Source organism: Peromyscus californicus, unplaced genomic scaffold (genome assembly GCF_007827085.1).
Source record: "Peromyscus californicus insignis strain IS unplaced genomic scaffold, ASM782708v3 Scaffold_7__1_contigs__length_154581171, whole genome shotgun sequence".
NCBI classification, from domain to species: Eukaryota; Metazoa; Chordata; class Mammalia; order Rodentia; family Cricetidae; genus Peromyscus; species Peromyscus californicus.
In genome coordinates this window covers 92,344,357-92,361,181 of record NW_026294595.1, presented here as the reverse complement: position 1 = coordinate 92,361,181, position 16,825 = coordinate 92,344,357, and the positions used below count along the sequence as shown (strand labels likewise).

General features: G+C 48.1%; 1 protein-coding gene across 1 annotated transcript; it reads right to left on the bottom strand.

The window, feature by feature from the left end:
- Positions 1-447: 447 nt before the first annotated feature.
- Positions 448-16,039, bottom strand: Thbs1 (thrombospondin 1). The gene is made up of 22 exons (XM_052723537.1): positions 15,773-16,039; positions 15,167-15,261; positions 14,297-14,856; positions 13,237-13,312; positions 12,756-12,958; positions 12,539-12,661; positions 11,629-11,722; positions 10,254-10,427; positions 9,577-9,753; positions 9,085-9,258; positions 8,716-8,843; positions 8,448-8,600; positions 7,865-8,083; positions 7,408-7,515; positions 6,725-6,884; positions 6,474-6,592; positions 4,775-5,009; positions 4,361-4,588; positions 3,988-4,259; positions 3,491-3,588; positions 3,238-3,377; positions 448-2,514 (listed from the first exon to the last, which is right to left on the bottom strand). Exons 1-22 carry the CDS (start codon positions 15,982-15,984, stop codon positions 2,507-2,509), a joined length of 3,756 nt encoding a protein of 1,251 aa, XP_052579497.1. The 5' UTR covers positions 15,985-16,039; the 3' UTR covers positions 448-2,506.
- Positions 16,040-16,825: the final 786 nt, after the last annotated feature.

The following is a 16,825-nucleotide window of genomic DNA, read 5'->3' as shown; positions in this document are numbered from 1 at the left end:
GCTGAGTCCAGGCCAGCTCCCCCCTCACACTTCTCTGAGAGCTGCTGTTCTGTGACCCTGCTGCCATCACTTAAGGTCAGGAGAAGTCACATGTCCTCACAGCTGTCCTTTCCTTTGTCACCACTGTTCCTTTAGAGACAGGACTGGACTTGGAGGATTCAACACAAGACACCCAATATTAATAAAATATGTAATATTTTCTTTGGGGACTGGTGACTCAGGGGTCATTTTTATTTTAAGGTTTTCACATGGCAGACTTATGCTTTGTGTCTCTTTCAAAAAATCTAGCAAACGTGTCTTCTGAGTCTAGTGTCTGTCAATCATACAGCAACCATGAATGCTGTTTCCTGCCACGCTGCATATGTGCTATGGTTTAGGAATGGCTTTTGCCCACACCTCATGATAGCCAAACAGTAAAGATCAAAACAAACACGGACACCGTAAGTATAAATATAAATTTCCATATGATTTATTGTTGTTCCTTGTACATAAGAAACAGTAATATACAAGTTACACTGCTTTAGAATGTAAAATGGATAAAAATGTGTACAAAAAAGCATGTTCCTAGAAAAAAAGGGTATTGCAAATAGTAAAAACTGGGAAGTAAAAAGCCAAAACAAAAACGAAGAAACAAACTAAAACAAAACAAGAAAAACCAACATTTCTTCAATTCAGTGTGCAAACATATAAAAATAGAAATACTAACTCTACAGACAGTATTTCCTGATAAATTATTTAAATAGCGTATCTACATAGTCTGAGATCTCTATTCCAATGGCAATGCGAAAAAAATAATTTAAAAAAATAAACCAATGGTATACAAGATGATAGACCAAAACCAGAACTTTAAGAAGTTGTATTTAACATTTCAAAGCTATTTCTTTATTGGGATCATCTTCTGCAAAGGATTTTTATGCTATGTACAACACCGACTTAGACACGACAGTAGTTTTAAGTTTATTGACACTTAAACTCTTTCTACTTGATCCAAAATTCTTTACTCAGTCACACAACAAATGAGGTAATATTTGTATATAAGTTCCACCTTTGTCTCATTTGGGAAAATGAAAAAAAAAAGAAAAAAGAAAAGAGAAAGGTGATTATGTTTTCTTCTCCCTGGAAACAGGCACAAGGGGTGGCGTGGACCAGCCTTAGAGTGTTCATGGCTTCCTTTACAAGGAGAAACACGTGCAAACGGGCAGCCACCTAATTCCACTTGAAAAGACAGAGGAAACGAAGGGAGAAAAGCCCAAGGAGTCCAAGTCATTCACTCTAAGCCCCAAAGTGAAAAGTGGCGGCTTCTGCTGGCTTTCCGCACACTGGCTTTGGAGAGGTTTGCTGAGCTGCTCAGTTACCTACTCGCAAACATTTGCCATATGCAATCTAATTCCAGGTAGAACAGGGTTAATAAATAATCGGTATTTACAGTCTTACAGTCATAAAGACTCACTATGAGGATGATTGAGATAGCCCCACACTTCCTGTTTCAGTAACAATCCTTCAGACGGGTCCTCCAGAATAGGGAGAAAAAAAAATATAAATATATTACATTGCTAAAGCGTTTGTTACACAAAAACCAGAAGAGAATTGGAAAACTCCATGGTAACTGAGGGGAAAAAAAAGAAAAAAGGAAAAGGAATGTTTTAGTTAGGTCGATAGAAATTTTGTGCCTTTCTAACCATAAAATAAAGGCGTGCTGCCCCCCCTGCAGAGGCAGCTAGAGCTCACTGAGATGGTCTCCTGTGCTCCTGCTAAATCTGCACATTGTAGGTGCAGAATAAACCAACAGTTCCAGCGTTACCAGCCAACGGCAGCCAGCACTGCCTTACACTTCTGACCCTTACCCTGGCCACTGCAGGTGACGCATGAGAAGCGCCCAAAGGGAGGAAGTCCAGAAGCCAGGCTTTCATCGATGGCTGGGTTAGCTCACACGAGCCAGCATGAGGAAATGCAACAAGTCTTTCTGTCCTCTGAAAATGATTTAGTACCGAACAAGTAACAGCTCCTCCATATTTTCTTCACACAATTATCTCTTGGGTATGCATCCTCCCTAGTGCTCCTGCTTCCCCACTCCTGAGGACCTACGTCAGGGGGGGTTTGGTGCCGAGTTCTAGTGAGTCCTTCTTTCTCTGACATGCCTGAAAATGCTTCTGAGTGTGCTGCGCAGAGATGGCCTCACAGAAACCCTGGGCTCTGTGAGTAAGGCAGAGTGGAGCGGGCACCTTCACAGCGGGAAGTAAATAGACACTTTTGCTTTCACAAAAGCAAACCAAAGTAATTCTTCACGTTCTTGGAAGATGCGTTCTCATTCATTAAAGGCCGAGAGTGCTGAGTCTGGGTTTGAAGACTGCATTTTCTTGAGGCAGGTCACGTGCTCTAGAAGTCTGCACTATGCAAGAAGAGAAGCAAGGTAGGCAAGGAGAAGTGATCCTGGCAGGGGGGTTTTCTCTAGCCCTTGGTTCCGGAAGGTGCAGTGCCCGCGCTGGTTGTGATGGACAGCTAATGATTAGGAATCTGTTAAATGAACAAAGATATACATAAATGAAAACGAAGTCAACAGGCATACAGTCATCTTAGTATTAATCATCAGACTAACAACTCAGGGCTAACTTCTAGCTTTGACAGGGACAGAATCATGAGCCTCCCTACCCCATCCAGATTAGCATGTCTCGTGGTGTCATCCTTGTTTAGGTCATGTTTAGGCAGCCATGTTAGTGAGACTTTACTCTTGATGTCTTTGATCTTAATACCCAATGCCTTTGAGCGTGCAGACGTGGGACTCAGTAAATATGTACTAAGAACTTACTCTGTGGTAGGTCCAATGCTAGGCTCAGAGTTTAAGTAATCGTGTGGTGGGGAAAAGGGAGGCAATCAAGCTAAGGTTATTAGTGAAAATCAATACTCTCTGTGCCTGGTCTTGGGAAGAACAGTTTGTGTTTGATGGCATGAAGAACATCATAAGCCAAGTGCGAGGTATGTAAGCACACAGAACTTTAAAGTGTTACCAGTAAGGTCTAATGTTGGTAGCTACTTGCTTACTGTCTGCCTCTGACCTGTGTGGGAAGAGTTCAGAGACAAGCTGGGCTAGCTCCTATCCAGGATTCTATCGACATTACTTCCTGTTTAGCATTGTATCCTCAAAAGCAAAACAGAAGTGACTCGCTCTCTCCCCGACATGGTTAGCCTTGTTGATCTGTGGACATGTCAACTGTACAGTCATCACAGTGTTGCTCCTACCTCGACATTCGTATTTCATGTCTGAGAAGAAGACCATTTCTTGAGAGAAGACAAATAGACCTAGTCTACCACCAGCGTAGGTTTTATCATAGATGGGTCCTGAGTCGGCCATGATTTTCTTTCCTTCATACATCACCACTCTGCACAGAAAAAAAAAAAAAAAAAATCTCATTCATGAGACTGTTACTTCCTGGTCTTATCCTTTGAGCCTATTCGGTGTGACTACAGTGAAATTCAATCATTGCAATCTTACCTGATGTAACCTGTCTTTGGCCTGTGGCTGAGACGCCATCTGTAAGCAGTGAAATCCTTCCAGCCTATGTGACGGGGGTCATGCCACAGGGTGCGCACCTGAAGGAAAAGGGCCAGAAAAGGTTGAAACACAGCTCCCTCTGAAGATTCCTATTTCATTCCACAAGAAACTGCTTAAAAGGCACCGAGTCGACCTGTATTTGGAGAAGGGGCAGTATGGATTTTCCCCAAGGCATCTCTCACTTACTGTGTGCCACTCAGTGACTATGAAGCAGAGAGAAGGAAAGGGAAGGGAGGGTTTTGTTTGAAGTGGCTGGAGCTGCCTGAGGGTTTAAAGGGGAACTCTTGGTCAGAGCCCACTTGCTTCTAGCACACTATGGTTTTGTACCACGGTTGGTAATGCTGGGAACTTGACAGCCAAGACTCCCTAGTGCCGACTGTCTCCAGTACTCCCCAAGGGCCCATCAACTCTCCCTTCTAGATGATGCAGCTTCTTACCTGGCCAGGGGTGTTTCCTGTGTGCCACAGAGCATTGCGCAGGTGCTCGCCAGGTCCTGTGGTGGAATTCACAACCTTTACAGACAGGCCCGAATATCCCTGAGCCCTGGTGGGGTTGGTGTCCCAGTAGGATTGAGTGACTTGTTTCCACATCACAACGTAGAAGCGGCTGCTGGACTGGTAGCCGAACACAAAGCCGGCATAGTCGTCGTCCCTCTCGGTGTTAATGAAGAAGGTACCACTGAAGTCCACGGCATTAAACTCGTCATAGCCTGGAAGGCAAGGGCAGAGTCGGATTAAAGGTTCAACGGTCATGATTCATATTTACCTCCTTCCAGTGTACCCCTCTGGATCTAAGGAACTCACTACTCACCTACAGCAAGACCAGGATCACAGTTTACAGTCTGGACGAGTTCTTTGCCCTGATGGCGTACAACCCAGTTAGGGTCATTTTGGGAGGTCCCTTTGGGATCTAGAGGAATCATCTGGAACCGGCGGAAATCGGTTTCACTGATGTCAACATTCTCAGGACAGATGTCATCAATGTCTGGCACGTTGTCATGATCAAAGTCGTCTTTGCAGGCATCTCCTCGGCCATCACCTAAGGTCAAAGAAGGCAAAAGTTCCGTGAAATTCTGAAATGCTATTATGAGTGTGTCACCAAGTCACGATCTCGTAAATACTGGTGTTTTGTTCCTTTGTCCTCTCAGATGCTCCGTTTTCATTTCTTGTGTCTGGACAGCTAAGGTGTCAGTTATGCTATTCGGTACTGGCCACGGTGACTCACCATCAGAGTCCTTCTGGTCGGGGTTGGGCACCAGTCTGCAATTGTCCCTGTCATCTGGAATGCCGTCATTGTCGTCATCATGGTCGCAGGCGTCCCCTTTGCCGTCTTTATCATGGTCGGCCTGGTTGGCGTTAGGCACGTAGGGACAGTTGTCCATATTGTTCTGATGGCCATCCTCATCGATGTCCTGATTGTTGTCACAGGTGTCCCCTATGCGGTCGGAGTCAGAGTCCAGCTGGAAGAGAGGCATCAACGGCGGGTGAGTCAAACAACAGACACCAGGGTAAAGGGAACATTAATGCCCTGGGGAGGGAACATTCTCCGCATTGGACATGGATGCGGGACTCATGCTTGCTTCTCTATTACCACAGAAAGACACACCAAGTTTTAAAGAGGGTTTTACCTTGATCCTTATTTTTACATGAAAATTGAGAAGAGAGCTTAACACAGAGTTATTTTTAAATCACTCGAGGGAATGCAATGTTTATTGTTTATATCTTAATGTACATTTTGTAATTTCCTATTGACATCAAAAGCAAACATTGACAGGCCAACTTCTACTCCAGGCCTTGAGTCATGGCAGTGGTCTGTGCAGACTGTCTGCATAATATGTATGTGACATTAATTACTTTTTTGTTTTTGCGGCTTTTGGCTTTCTACATGTACTCCATAAAGATTTCATCTGTTGGATAAAGTCAAACTCTAAATTTTTTTGAAGCAGACTTTTCCCAGAGTCCATAGCGTTCAGTATGTGTGGGTGCTTAGGGACCATTTCTATAAAAACTGGATGCTTCCTTGACACTATTTATACTCTTTGCTTTTGAGATTTTTATATGATGATTGAATTTGCTTATAAAATTTATTCTAATCTGAGGAATCAGAAATCCGCTCAGTGAGGTTAACTGCTATTTCAGATGTTTAATGTCTGGTAGACCCGAACTCAGAGCAGGCCATCTCAGTGCCACGTGGCCAGCAGAGAATACAGGCCCTCGGGGTTTCCTATGATGATGGCTTTAAGTCATCTTACTTTTAGCATGATATAACTTCCTAATTAGGAGAAACTTCAGTTCTCATTTCTCTAATCCTTAAAGTTCTGTTCAAATTTCGGATTGCTTAACCTTTCAGAAGCATCATTTTAGGAAACGGAAAACCTGCTGTACTTTTTCCCTAGACACGATGGATGCGCAGTGATACGAAGGGAAACACTCCACTGGGAACCCATGTGTTTACACGCATGTGCATCATCGGTAGCACCCACGGCTTGTGCCGGGAGGAGCCCACGAGGCTGGGCTCACTGGGAGAATGGGAGAAATTCTCCAGCTTTGAGAAGTATTTTAGCTTCCTGATTTCCTGGCAGACTCTGTTGCTAGCCATGACACAGGTGTACACTTCGCTTCTGGACACTGCCTTCCTCTGTCTCACACGCGTCGGACAGGACTGTAGAACTGTCCATCTCTGCATTTGTCTTAATGGCGGCAGCAAACAGGACTGAGGTCACAGGGTTTCCACACTAATCTCTGGGAGAGTTTGCCAAGGGCTCATTATCAGGCAAACTTTACAGGTACACTTTGCAGATGTCTCTGGCTGTGCTGGGAACCCCAGTAATGGGAGAGTTCGACGTCCCTTGAACTCACTGTTTTAAAGGCATAGAGAGGAGACACAGTACCTCACCGAGAGATTCTGAAAGGAGTCCACCTACCTGGTCTGGATTGTGTTCCAGGGGGCAGTTGTCACACTGATCTCCAACCCCATCCATGTCAGTGTCCCTCTGGTCCACATTGTAAACATACTGGCAGTTGTCTCGCTCATTGAGGATTCCTGTGGAGGGGGTGTAGATGGGAGCTGAGTCCTGCAGCCCCATACATTTCAACTAAATCACTCAGTAACAGCCACCAAGTACGCTGTGCCTGTCACGGTCTCTTCAGGCTGTCAAGCCAGGGGATGCCTTACCATCTCCGTCGATGTCCACAGCACAGGCATCTCCCTCTCCGTTGTTGTCTGTGTCTGCCTGGTCAGGGTTGTGGTTGTAAGGGCAGTTGTCACAGCGGTCTCCCACGTCATCTCTGTCGTAGTCATACTGGGCCGGGTTGTAATGGAATGGGCAGTTGTCCTGCAAAGAGGAGAAATGGACGCTCTCTGATGCTGCCTGGGAGACCAGCTGATGCCTTCAGCCTGATACACAGTGTTATAAACCCTCAAAGGTCTGCAGCAGTTACCTTGTACTTGGTCAATACACTGAGTATTCAGCGGAAGTAAAATACCAAGACAGGAAGACTTGATGGATAAAAACTGGATTCTTTTTGGTTACAATTAAGAGAGATACAGGACATAACTTCATCGTCTCAGCTCTCATTATAAAAACACATGCATTTAGACATTACATCTGAATTGAATCTGGGAAGCAGAATGCTAAGTGTATTTGCTGTGATTTCTCAAACTGGGGGAGGCTGTGATGAAAAATGAAACTCTAACAATCCTTTAAGCAACATCTGTGTCCTCAAACGATGGAGACACAGTGACCAGTTTCTAATTGTCCTGCAGATCGGTTTGGTATGTTTTTGCTATCACTCTGCAATGCCTGCACATCCTAGTGTCTCGGGATGAAGGGGGGATAGAGAGCATGATGTCCCTACCCTGTCATCCGGGATCTTGTCGTTGTCGTCATCGTCATCACAGGCATCGCCGATCCCATCTCTGTCATAGTCTTCCTGCCCCGAGTTGGGAAGGTTGGGGCAGTTGTCCTAAGAAGAAGGAGACACACGTGACAGCGACAGTTAGCATTGGCACATACCTGGAGGGCCACACTGGGACAGCCTAATAGGAAGCTCAGGGGCAGGCATGCTTTTATGTCAAGGTGAAGCCACGAAAGGTACTTTGGGAGGTTGCTCTTGTGGAGTCTGTATAAATGCTCTAGGCTTCATACATCCTGTCTCATTCAAGATCTTGGCACCAAAATGACTCCATGCTAATGGGTGTCAATGCCCTTCTGTGTCTGGGAGATTTAATCTTTGTTTCGTTTTCAGTTTTCCAACACTCAGAATTCCTTGGCACACTCCCGAGAGGGGAGCCCTTGAGGGCGGCTGGCCGTACCTTTTTGCAGTGGTAGGTTGCGTTGGCCACACACACCAGGTTCTCGTTAGGCCAGCCGTCGAGGTCTGTGTCCTCTCCACAGATGATGCCGTTGCCTGCGTAGCCAGGCTTGCACTCACAGCGGTACATGGGGTCGCTGTAGTGGCCCAGGTAGTTGCACTTGGCATTCTTGTTGCAGTCGTGCGTCCCATCCGTGCAGGGGTTTCGTGGCTTGCACACCTGAGGGTACAGCGTCCCAACACTATCAGAGAATGTTCGAAAGCCCCAAGACACCAGAGAGTCCAGATCCCTCCCATCCTGGCGCAGACAGCGGCCCCGTTAGGAGAAAGGTGGGATTCCTCCATCCCTCTCCACTCTCTCTGAGTATATCCAGGCTACTGGCAAATGCTGTTTTACACTGAATTTTCTTGGAGCTGCTCAGCTTGTAAAACATGGCATGTGCAAGCCCACCCGGTCACAGCTTCTCTCGGCCCCACATTTTCAAATACGTTGGCTGCCCACTGTGCATGCAGTGCCCCCTCTGTCCGTCAGTTGTTGGGTCGAGGACAGCCCTCTTCTACTCTGGCCCACTTCTCTACTCTACCTGTTTGTTGGCCATGGCATGTTCGACACCTCGGCCAAAGGGCTGTGAGCCAGTGAATCGTGGTGGGCAGGGCAGGCAGTTGTAGCCAGGGTCTGTGTTCTCACACCGGTGTTCTCCATTGTGATTGAAGCAGGCGTCGGGCACTTCTTTGCACTGTGGATGAAATGCGATTTTGCTTAACACTTGGCAAATGCCGTCTTAAGGAAGGGCCCTGAGCCGGGTTAGCTGCTTTCTCCGTTCTGATCACTTAGAGCCATTGGTTGCGTACCTCGTCAACATCCTTGCACTGGATGCCATTTCCACTGTAGCCAGGAGGACAGGCACCACATTTCCAGCTACCATCAGGATAGCTGGTACACTTGGCACCAGCAAAGCAGGGGTTGGACAGGCATCCATCTGAGATGAGGTAAGAGACAGGGAAATGGTTGGGTCTAAGTTGCCGTCACTGCCATGTGCTACTTAAAATGATACAGAATGAGACATTGTAGGGCCTCTGCTACTGGCAATGGTCCACCCACATCTTAGAGTAATCAGACGACCAGGACCAGTCAAAGCCGAACAGCCTCCCTCCCCCCTGGTAAATACTGACTGTGACATTCATAAAACAGAAAGCTCCCAGGGTGGCTTCACAGCTTACCAATTGGACAGTCTTGCTTGTTGCAAACTTGATTTTCAGTCACATCACCAACACAGTCTTTGCCCCCGAACTGGGGTGTGGGGTTGTTACAGAGCCGGCTGCGTCTCTGCACGCCTCCGCCACAGGTGACAGAGCAGATGTCCCACAGTGACCAGGGACCCCAGCCTCCATTGACTGTAAGAAAATGAGTCACATGTAAAAATCCAGTTTTCAGGTGCCTTAGCTGTCCCAGAAACCTGTCCTGAGCCTATCAGAAATGCCTTCGAACCCAGCCCATGGGGAGAATGTTTGGGAACTGGGGATGGCTGAAATGGTTTTCTTTCTGTTTTTCATTAAAAGAAGCTGCTGAGCAAGCAGGACTTGGTTGCTGTTTGTTTCTCTAGTGAGTGGGCTCCCATGCTCCACAGCCCACTGAGCTGGAGGCCACAGATAGGAGGCGACCAGCTGGGCAGAGCCGCCTCCCATATGTCCCTGGGTCAGGCCCACACTTACTTGGGCAGGCATCTTTCTTGCAGGCTTTGGTCTCCCGAGCTTCACCCTCACAGGGCTTCCCGTTCATCTGGGGGCTGGGAGAGTTGCAGAGCCGGATCCTTGTGATAACACCATCACCACAGGTCACGGAACAAGACGACCATGGGGACCAGTGACTCCAGCCACCATCCTGCTTAACTGAAAGGTAAATCTGATGGTCACAACTGGTGCTGCCCTGGAGAGGGCCACAAAGAAAGTCTCAGACACCAATAATTCTAGCAAGTAGTCAATGGCCACTAAACAAGTGTGCAGTAGAAACTATGGCCACATGCCAATGTCAGTGGAAAAACTAGCACAGGAAAGATGGTATTTAGCTGTCTGTGTGAGCTGATGTCAATAGCTCAACATTTATAGGCTACTGGCCAAGAACCAAGCTCTATTCTAATTGTTTCATGTGCCTTATCTAGAGAAAATGCCTAATAAAACTTTATCAAGAATGGTTATTGTTCCCATGTAATAGATGCGGAGGAAGCTAGGGGAGGGAAGGTCATTCTCAGGAGTGCAGAGATTAGGAGTGTAATTGTGGCTCAGATCCCAAGCCCAGAACCTGTGCCCTCAGCTCCTTGCTGTGGAGTTGCTCTTGGAGGTGACAGCATTAAGAAGTGAGATTGCCACCCCTTCGCGGCCTTGGTGCTTACATCTCTTGTCACACTCCTGAATGTGGCAGGTCCTCGTCTGTACTGAAGAGCCCTCACATCTGTTGTTGAGGCTGTCACAGGAGCGACCACGTTGCTGAATTCCATTGCCACACGTTGCCGAGCAGGAAGTCCACTCAGACCAGGGGGACCAGCCGTCATCAGCAGAGTCGCTGGCTGTGGGAAGAAACAGGCTCGTTTGGCACCTGTATCTAGGATAAACTGCTCTTTAGAGGGCTCCGTTCAGGGCCCTTCATTGCCTGAGGTTGCAAAGCAATGGGTTTCTTTTTAAAATCCTTCTTTTCTTCATACTTCTAGCTTTATGGAAGCATGATTAACAAATAGAAGTTGTTGACATTTATGTGTACACCAGATGCTTGGCTACTCAAGTCATAATGAGAGAGGAGCTCATCATTTCACAGGCTTTTGTGTGGTCTGGTGCTTTCATACTTTTCACAAGAGGAGAATATGCTTCTTTACCATCTGCTTAGACACGTGTGACAATGACATGTGTCTATCAGAAGAGAGGGAGCTGCCATTTTCATTTGTCATCAGTTGAAAGTCTTCCTAGCAAACCCTAATTTAGGCTCACAGCTCTGCTAGCTCTCAGCTGGCTTTGTTCCCTGTAACTCACACCTCAGACAGATGTTGGACAGAAAGAGATAATACAGAAAAACATTGTTGTGCCAAAATTGCTCCCATGAGATTGATTATTCTGACCCATGGCTCATGTGTGTAACTCTGTGTGTGTGAGTAAAGGGCAATTCGACACCCCTGATTTCTCTCTGATCTGCGATGAGTCACTTTTATGACTTGCACTTTCTGCATTAAAATAGCTCCCCAACCAAGTGGTTATACTGGCAACAAGCCCCAGAGGCAGAATGTCTCACAGCAGTATAGTAGCTGATTTCTTTTATTACCCTGGAACTTCAACAGATCCTAATCTCTTAGGCCTCCTAACACTGCAGATAAAACAGGTGGCTTTTCAACCCTCAGTCCAATGCTTATACCAGTTTCTATAAATTCTCCGGTGGATAATTTTCTCTAACAAAAAGATGAATTTCTAAAAGCAACCAGCTTAAGACTACTGCCATATTCAACTCTTCTCCTCACAGCATAACACTAGAACCCATAAACTCCATCAAGATCATTGCCTATGCCATAATCCAGATGGAAGGTTAAGGTTTGGTCACCATGGAGGTCTGGGCTCTGTTCAAATAGACTAGCTTTTAGTTACCTAAATCCACTCTGCAAGAATCTGCCTGGAAAAGTCTGCTGGAGCTGGGAGGGGCTGGGCTCCAGTGCTGAGCCCAGCTGTCAGGATGCCCCCAAACTGAGCTAGCCACTGAAGAATGGTTATGTCACTTTAGGAACTTACGCCAACACCGTGGGCAGCATTCTCCATCAGGAACTGTGGCATTGGAGCAGGGCATGATGGGGCAGGACACCTTTTTGCAGATGGTGACTGAGTTCTGCAGGGCAAGTGAAGGAGAGGGAAATATGTTACCAAGCATATTGCAAAGAGGAGCTTTCTGTGACATTTCCATGATAAGCCAGGACTCAGTCAGGGCAGTAAGTGTTCTAACAGAGCAGTTTTTATAGGAGGGATGTCTCTGCTGGATCTGCAGACCTCAGTGTCACAAAGTTGCAGGGTGAATTCTCACTCCATTCTTTGGAAAGTTCTTTATAACTGCTACTCTGTCCGGTGTGGAAGTTACAGAACAGCACATTTGTATAAGGGAAATCAATGAACTTTGTAGCTCGTATCTCATAGCATCTCAAATGCAGATACAGCTTTATTACATTTTAGAGAAAAAAATGGGACTTTAACGGAGGTTATGTCTCAAATTCAGCAATCAGTGCTTCGCATTTAAGCTTTGTTTTTCCTGGTGAGCTAGAGATCTGAACAGTGTTAGAAGAACCTCCTTGCCAGAGCGGAATACCAATCCGGGCTGGTCAAAAAAGAATGCTCTAAGCAGGTTTTATGTACCTGACATTCAATACTTGGTCTTTGAACACTAAAGCAGCTAAATTATTCTAATGTTTAGGTAGGTTTGTTCTCTTAGCTACTCAGCCTGGTGCATAATTAAGACTTTGATAACCCTTCTGAGAGCTAAAAAGGAATCTATGGAGGTAAAAAAGAATTTGTAGATGTTATAATTACATATTAAAGAAAAAAATCACTTTGGTCGCAGGCCAGGGCATATTTTAAAAACGTGTGTGGTCACTTGAGTATCTCCTGAGACATAGGCCATCAATTCTTACTGTAGTTTGTGAGTATCCCTTACCTGACAGTGACACTCAGTGCAACTATCTACAGTCCATTCCTCATTGTTCTTGTACTGGACTCCATTGTGGAAGCAGAGGGGAGGCCGCCTCAGCTCACTGGCCAGTTCTCTATTCTCTTCGGTCTGAAAGGGGAGAATGCTCGTGAGTGTCTAGTCTCCCATGGGACCACCTATGGTGATCTTCATGGGCTGGAAAATGAGAGCAGAGGCCACTGACCACTTTTCGGATGCTGTCCTGTAGTGTGGTCACGATGGTGCGCAGGCCCCTGAGTTCTAGGACCATGCTGGATAGTTCGTCACAGGAGAGGCCACAGATGGCTTGCAGGTCCTTTGTTTTGTGGCCGATGTAGTTGGTGCGGATAGCAGGACTGGAACCATTCACCACGTTGTTGTCAAGGGTGAGAAGGACGTTGGTAGCAGCTGAGAAACAACATGTAATAGAAAGGCTTCAACAGCTGGTCTCCCAGCCCCTGCAGGTTCTTGTACAAGACATTCCATTTGGGATGAGGGACGAATGTAGATCGGGTGCATGCACGTGTGGAATACCCTTTGAGGGTCACTTTTGTGTACTTCAACTACGTCCCCCCTGGGACGTTGTGTATAAATCCTACTGCTTATTTATCAGGGTGTTTTTGGTGGAATTCCCCAGAATTCTCCAAATCTCAGAAACATGGTGTGTGTGGGGGGGAGATACTCACAGCTGGAGCAGCCTTTGTTCCTGAGAATGTCTTCTGGGGTGGTTCCAAAGACAAACCTCACATTCTGCAGCACCCCCTGTGGGCAGAGGACACACACACTGTAAAATGCTGGGGGTGGGGGTGGGGCAGCCTGTCTCATTCCCCTTGGGAAAGCATGCGGTGAGTTTAAAAGAACTGTTTTAAGATCACCCGGCCAGAATATCACATGGACGTAAACTGCCAAACAACATCAAAATCCTAATGTGTCTTCTGCCAATTTGAGCAATTTACAAAGAATCCAGTTATCTGGTTATCAGACTGCTTGGGGTACACAGGAAATGGAATCTGATCCCAAGTCTGGAGCATAGGATACTCTGATACTCCCTAGTGTCAAAGATGTGGGAGTTCAAAGCCACGCTTGGAAGAAAAAGAAAAGAAAAAAAGAAGAAAAAAACAAGGCAGAACAGCACATGATCAGACTGTTACTCCTACCTTGGATCCAGACTGGAAGCATCCAGAACACCCTACCCAGGGACTCAAATGCTGACAAAGTATCCTTTTCAAAAACTGGTAGGTGTGCCGGGTGGTGGTGGCGCACGCCTTTAATCCCAGCACTCGGGAGGCAGAGGCAGGCGGATCTCTGTGAGTTCGAGGCCAGCCTGGTCTACAAAGCGAGATCCAGGAAAGGCGCAAAAGCTGCACAGAGAAACCCTGTCTCGAAAAAACTAAAAAAAACAAACAAACAAAAAACTGGTAGGTGATTTGATACAAGTTATTTTCCTAAGAGTGTACAAGGAGTGCCTGATACTGGAACAGGCTGAGTGTAGTAGGGAAACCATTTATCTCAATGGGTAGCTTTGAAGGCATGGTTCCCAGGCCCTGCATCATTACAACTTCTTATTAGAAGTGAAATTTCTCAGGCCCCTCACCTGACCTACCAAATCTGAATGAACCCTGGAGTTTGGGGCAGCGGTGTATGATTTAACCAGCCCTCTGGGGTTGTCTGATGCTCCCTGTATTTGGGAATACTTTAGTCTACAGACATCTCCACATAGCCCTTGTGGCAGGTAAGAAGACTTACCTGAAAATTGTCATTGACATCTCCCTTTGCGATGCGGAGCCTGGCGACACTGGCCAAATCCCTGGTAAAGATGCTCTGGATGGGAACGTCCAGCTCAGCGCTCTCCATCTTCTCACAGTCAATGTAGAGTTGGGCTCTGTCTTCTTGCACAAACAGAGTGATGGTCTTCCACTGGCCAGTGGCCAGGAGAGCTTCCTCCACGGACACCACTTGTTGCTTCCCCGGCAGGCTCAGACTCAGGTCCAGGGTGCCTGCTTTGCCGTTGGAGACCACACTGAAGATCTGGCCAGTATGATCTTTCCGTTCCACGGCCAGGAGTGTGCCACGAGTCTTCTTCATCTGCCTCAAGGAAGCCAGGAAGATGAAGCCTTTGTCGGCCCCCACAGCATCCAGTAGGTCTTGGAACTTGTCATCAGGCACAGGGGGAATCAGGTTGGCATTTTCAATCCGGAAAGCAGGGCTGGACTGGTCAAGGCCCTTCACCAGTCGGCGGCCGGAGCCCTTGCGGGCAGCTCCAATGAGTTCAAAGATGTCAAACACACTGTTGTCTCCCCCAGACTCTGTAGGGTGGGAGAAGATAATCAGCTTTCGAGGCTGGGGGTAAGGGTGTAGGTCTTGGCTGTGAGGGGGCAAAGTGAGAACTCTTGGTGGTCACCGAGAGCTGAATGACCACAGAGAGAGAAACTGCACCCTGGCACTAAGGGCTCAGAGGACACAGCCTAGGGAGAACACAGGAGGGGTACACCTGAGCTGTCTTGTACCCCCTCTACACACACACACACACACACACACACACACACACACACACACACACACGCAGAGAGAGAGACAGAGAGACATAGAGAGAGAGACATAGAGACAGAGACTCACCTGGAATGCGATTGCTGCCACACATACGCAACAGGAACAGGACGCCTAGTCCCCAGACCAGCTCCATGGTAGAGCCTTTGTGCCCAGCACAGAGCCTGTGGCAAGAAGCGCAGGAGGTTAGAATCAGAGACCAGGAGGGCAGCAGGGTGTGTGTGTGTGTGTGTGTGTGTGTGTGTGTGTGTGTGTGTGTGTGTGTGTGTGTTGAAAAGAAAGGCAAAAGGATTTACTTTCCAGAGGGCATCCAGTAAAAACTAAGAGCGCCAGACGCAGGGGATTGTGACGTTCCACGAAGAAGGGCATAAAGTGATTTGGGGTTTTCCCTTGCAGCCCTTTAGAATGTACTTGGGGATACGGACAGCAAAGGTCAGAGACTTTTGAGAAAAGGTGAGGAAATCTGGGGGTGTCTTGGAGGAATTGTTTGTGAACCCTAAGGCTGGAGAGAACCAGCTCCGGAAAGTTCTTTCCAGCGGCTAGACCGGGCATGATGAGGGACAGTTAGGGCAAGTAGACCCGGAAAAGTAGGAGACAGGGAGTCGCTCGACCGTCTGCTTCCTAGGGGCCAGAGGTGGCTGGCCAGGTGCTCGGCGACGGCGGTCGGTGGCTTACCTGTGTGCACCGGGGCGCAGCAGCCGGGAGTGGCGGCAAAGGTGCAGCAGAGGACAAGGACGGAGGACAAGGACGCCGAGTCTGGTGGAGACGCTGGGGCGGCCGGTGCGCCCGGAGAGTCGGTGGCGGGACCGTCGGGATTGCCTGCAGGAGTCCGATGAGGCTGGCTGAGTCCGGGCAGTGGCTGGCTCGGCAGAGGAGCCCTGGACCATTTAAAGGGGCGCTCGCATTCCTGGGAATCGTCCTGGCCAATAGGAGTCGGGGCAGGAAGCGGAGGGGGGCAAAGGGGGGAAGACGACACGGGTTCCTCTCTCCGCCCCCCCCCCGCCTCCCCCCCTGCCTCCCCCCCCCGCCTCCCCCCCCCCCCCGGGCTGCCTGGCGTGCAGCTCGAGGGCTGAAAGTGAAGGGGGAGACACTGATCGGGCACAGAAGCCCTGGAACTTCTCAGAAAAATAGGTCTCCACCCACGCAGCCTTGGCGTACTCGGGCTCAGCGCTTAGGCTCTTGCGCCACGGGGGCTGGAGGCGCTCCTCCTGAGGGTTCCCAGACACGATGCTCCTTCGGGCATCACCTAAGACCCTTTAAGGGGGTTTTCACTAAAGCCTGTCTCCTTGAATGCCTCAATGACGGAGACACTTGGAGATGAGAATGTCTGGTTTAAAAATAAAAGTGAAAAAGGGTAGTGTGTCGGAACTCTTTAATAGGGTCTATCCTGGTGGGGTGGGGGATCCCGCGCCATCTGTGCTTCGCGCTCCACTCCTGTCCCGCACGCCTGCCCTCCGCCTGACCCACTGAGGGTGGCAAGTGCGGTGCAGCCAGGGCCAGCAGCAGGACCGCGCACCGAGGTCCCTTCCCACTGTCCAAGTCCAGAGTTCTTCCCCAGTTCTAATGTGCGTCCTCAACTCGCCGCTTGGGGGCGGTATATGTATTCTGATTTAGGGGATCCCGGACGGATAGTTTCTAGGGGCATTTTAAGGAAGCGGATTCGTGCCCAGCTCCCGCAAGGCAAAACTGACATTGTGTCTTGAAAAACAGCTTTGTGCCCACTCGTGT

Excerpts from the sequence above, each read along its gene's own strand:
- Thbs1 (XM_052723537.1), bottom strand. The coding sequence starts at position 15,984 with ATGGTCCAGGGCTCCTCTGCCGAGCCAGCCACTGCCCGGACTCAGCCA. Across the intron at positions 12,662-12,755 it reads AGGACAGCATCCGAAAAGTG|ACCGAAGAGAATAGAGAACT; the intron begins GTCAGTGGCCTC and ends CTCCCCTTTCAG. Across the intron at positions 8,084-8,447 it reads ATGCCATGGCCAACAAACAG|GTGTGCAAGCCACGAAACCC; the intron begins GTAGAGTAGAGA and ends CTGTACCCTCAG.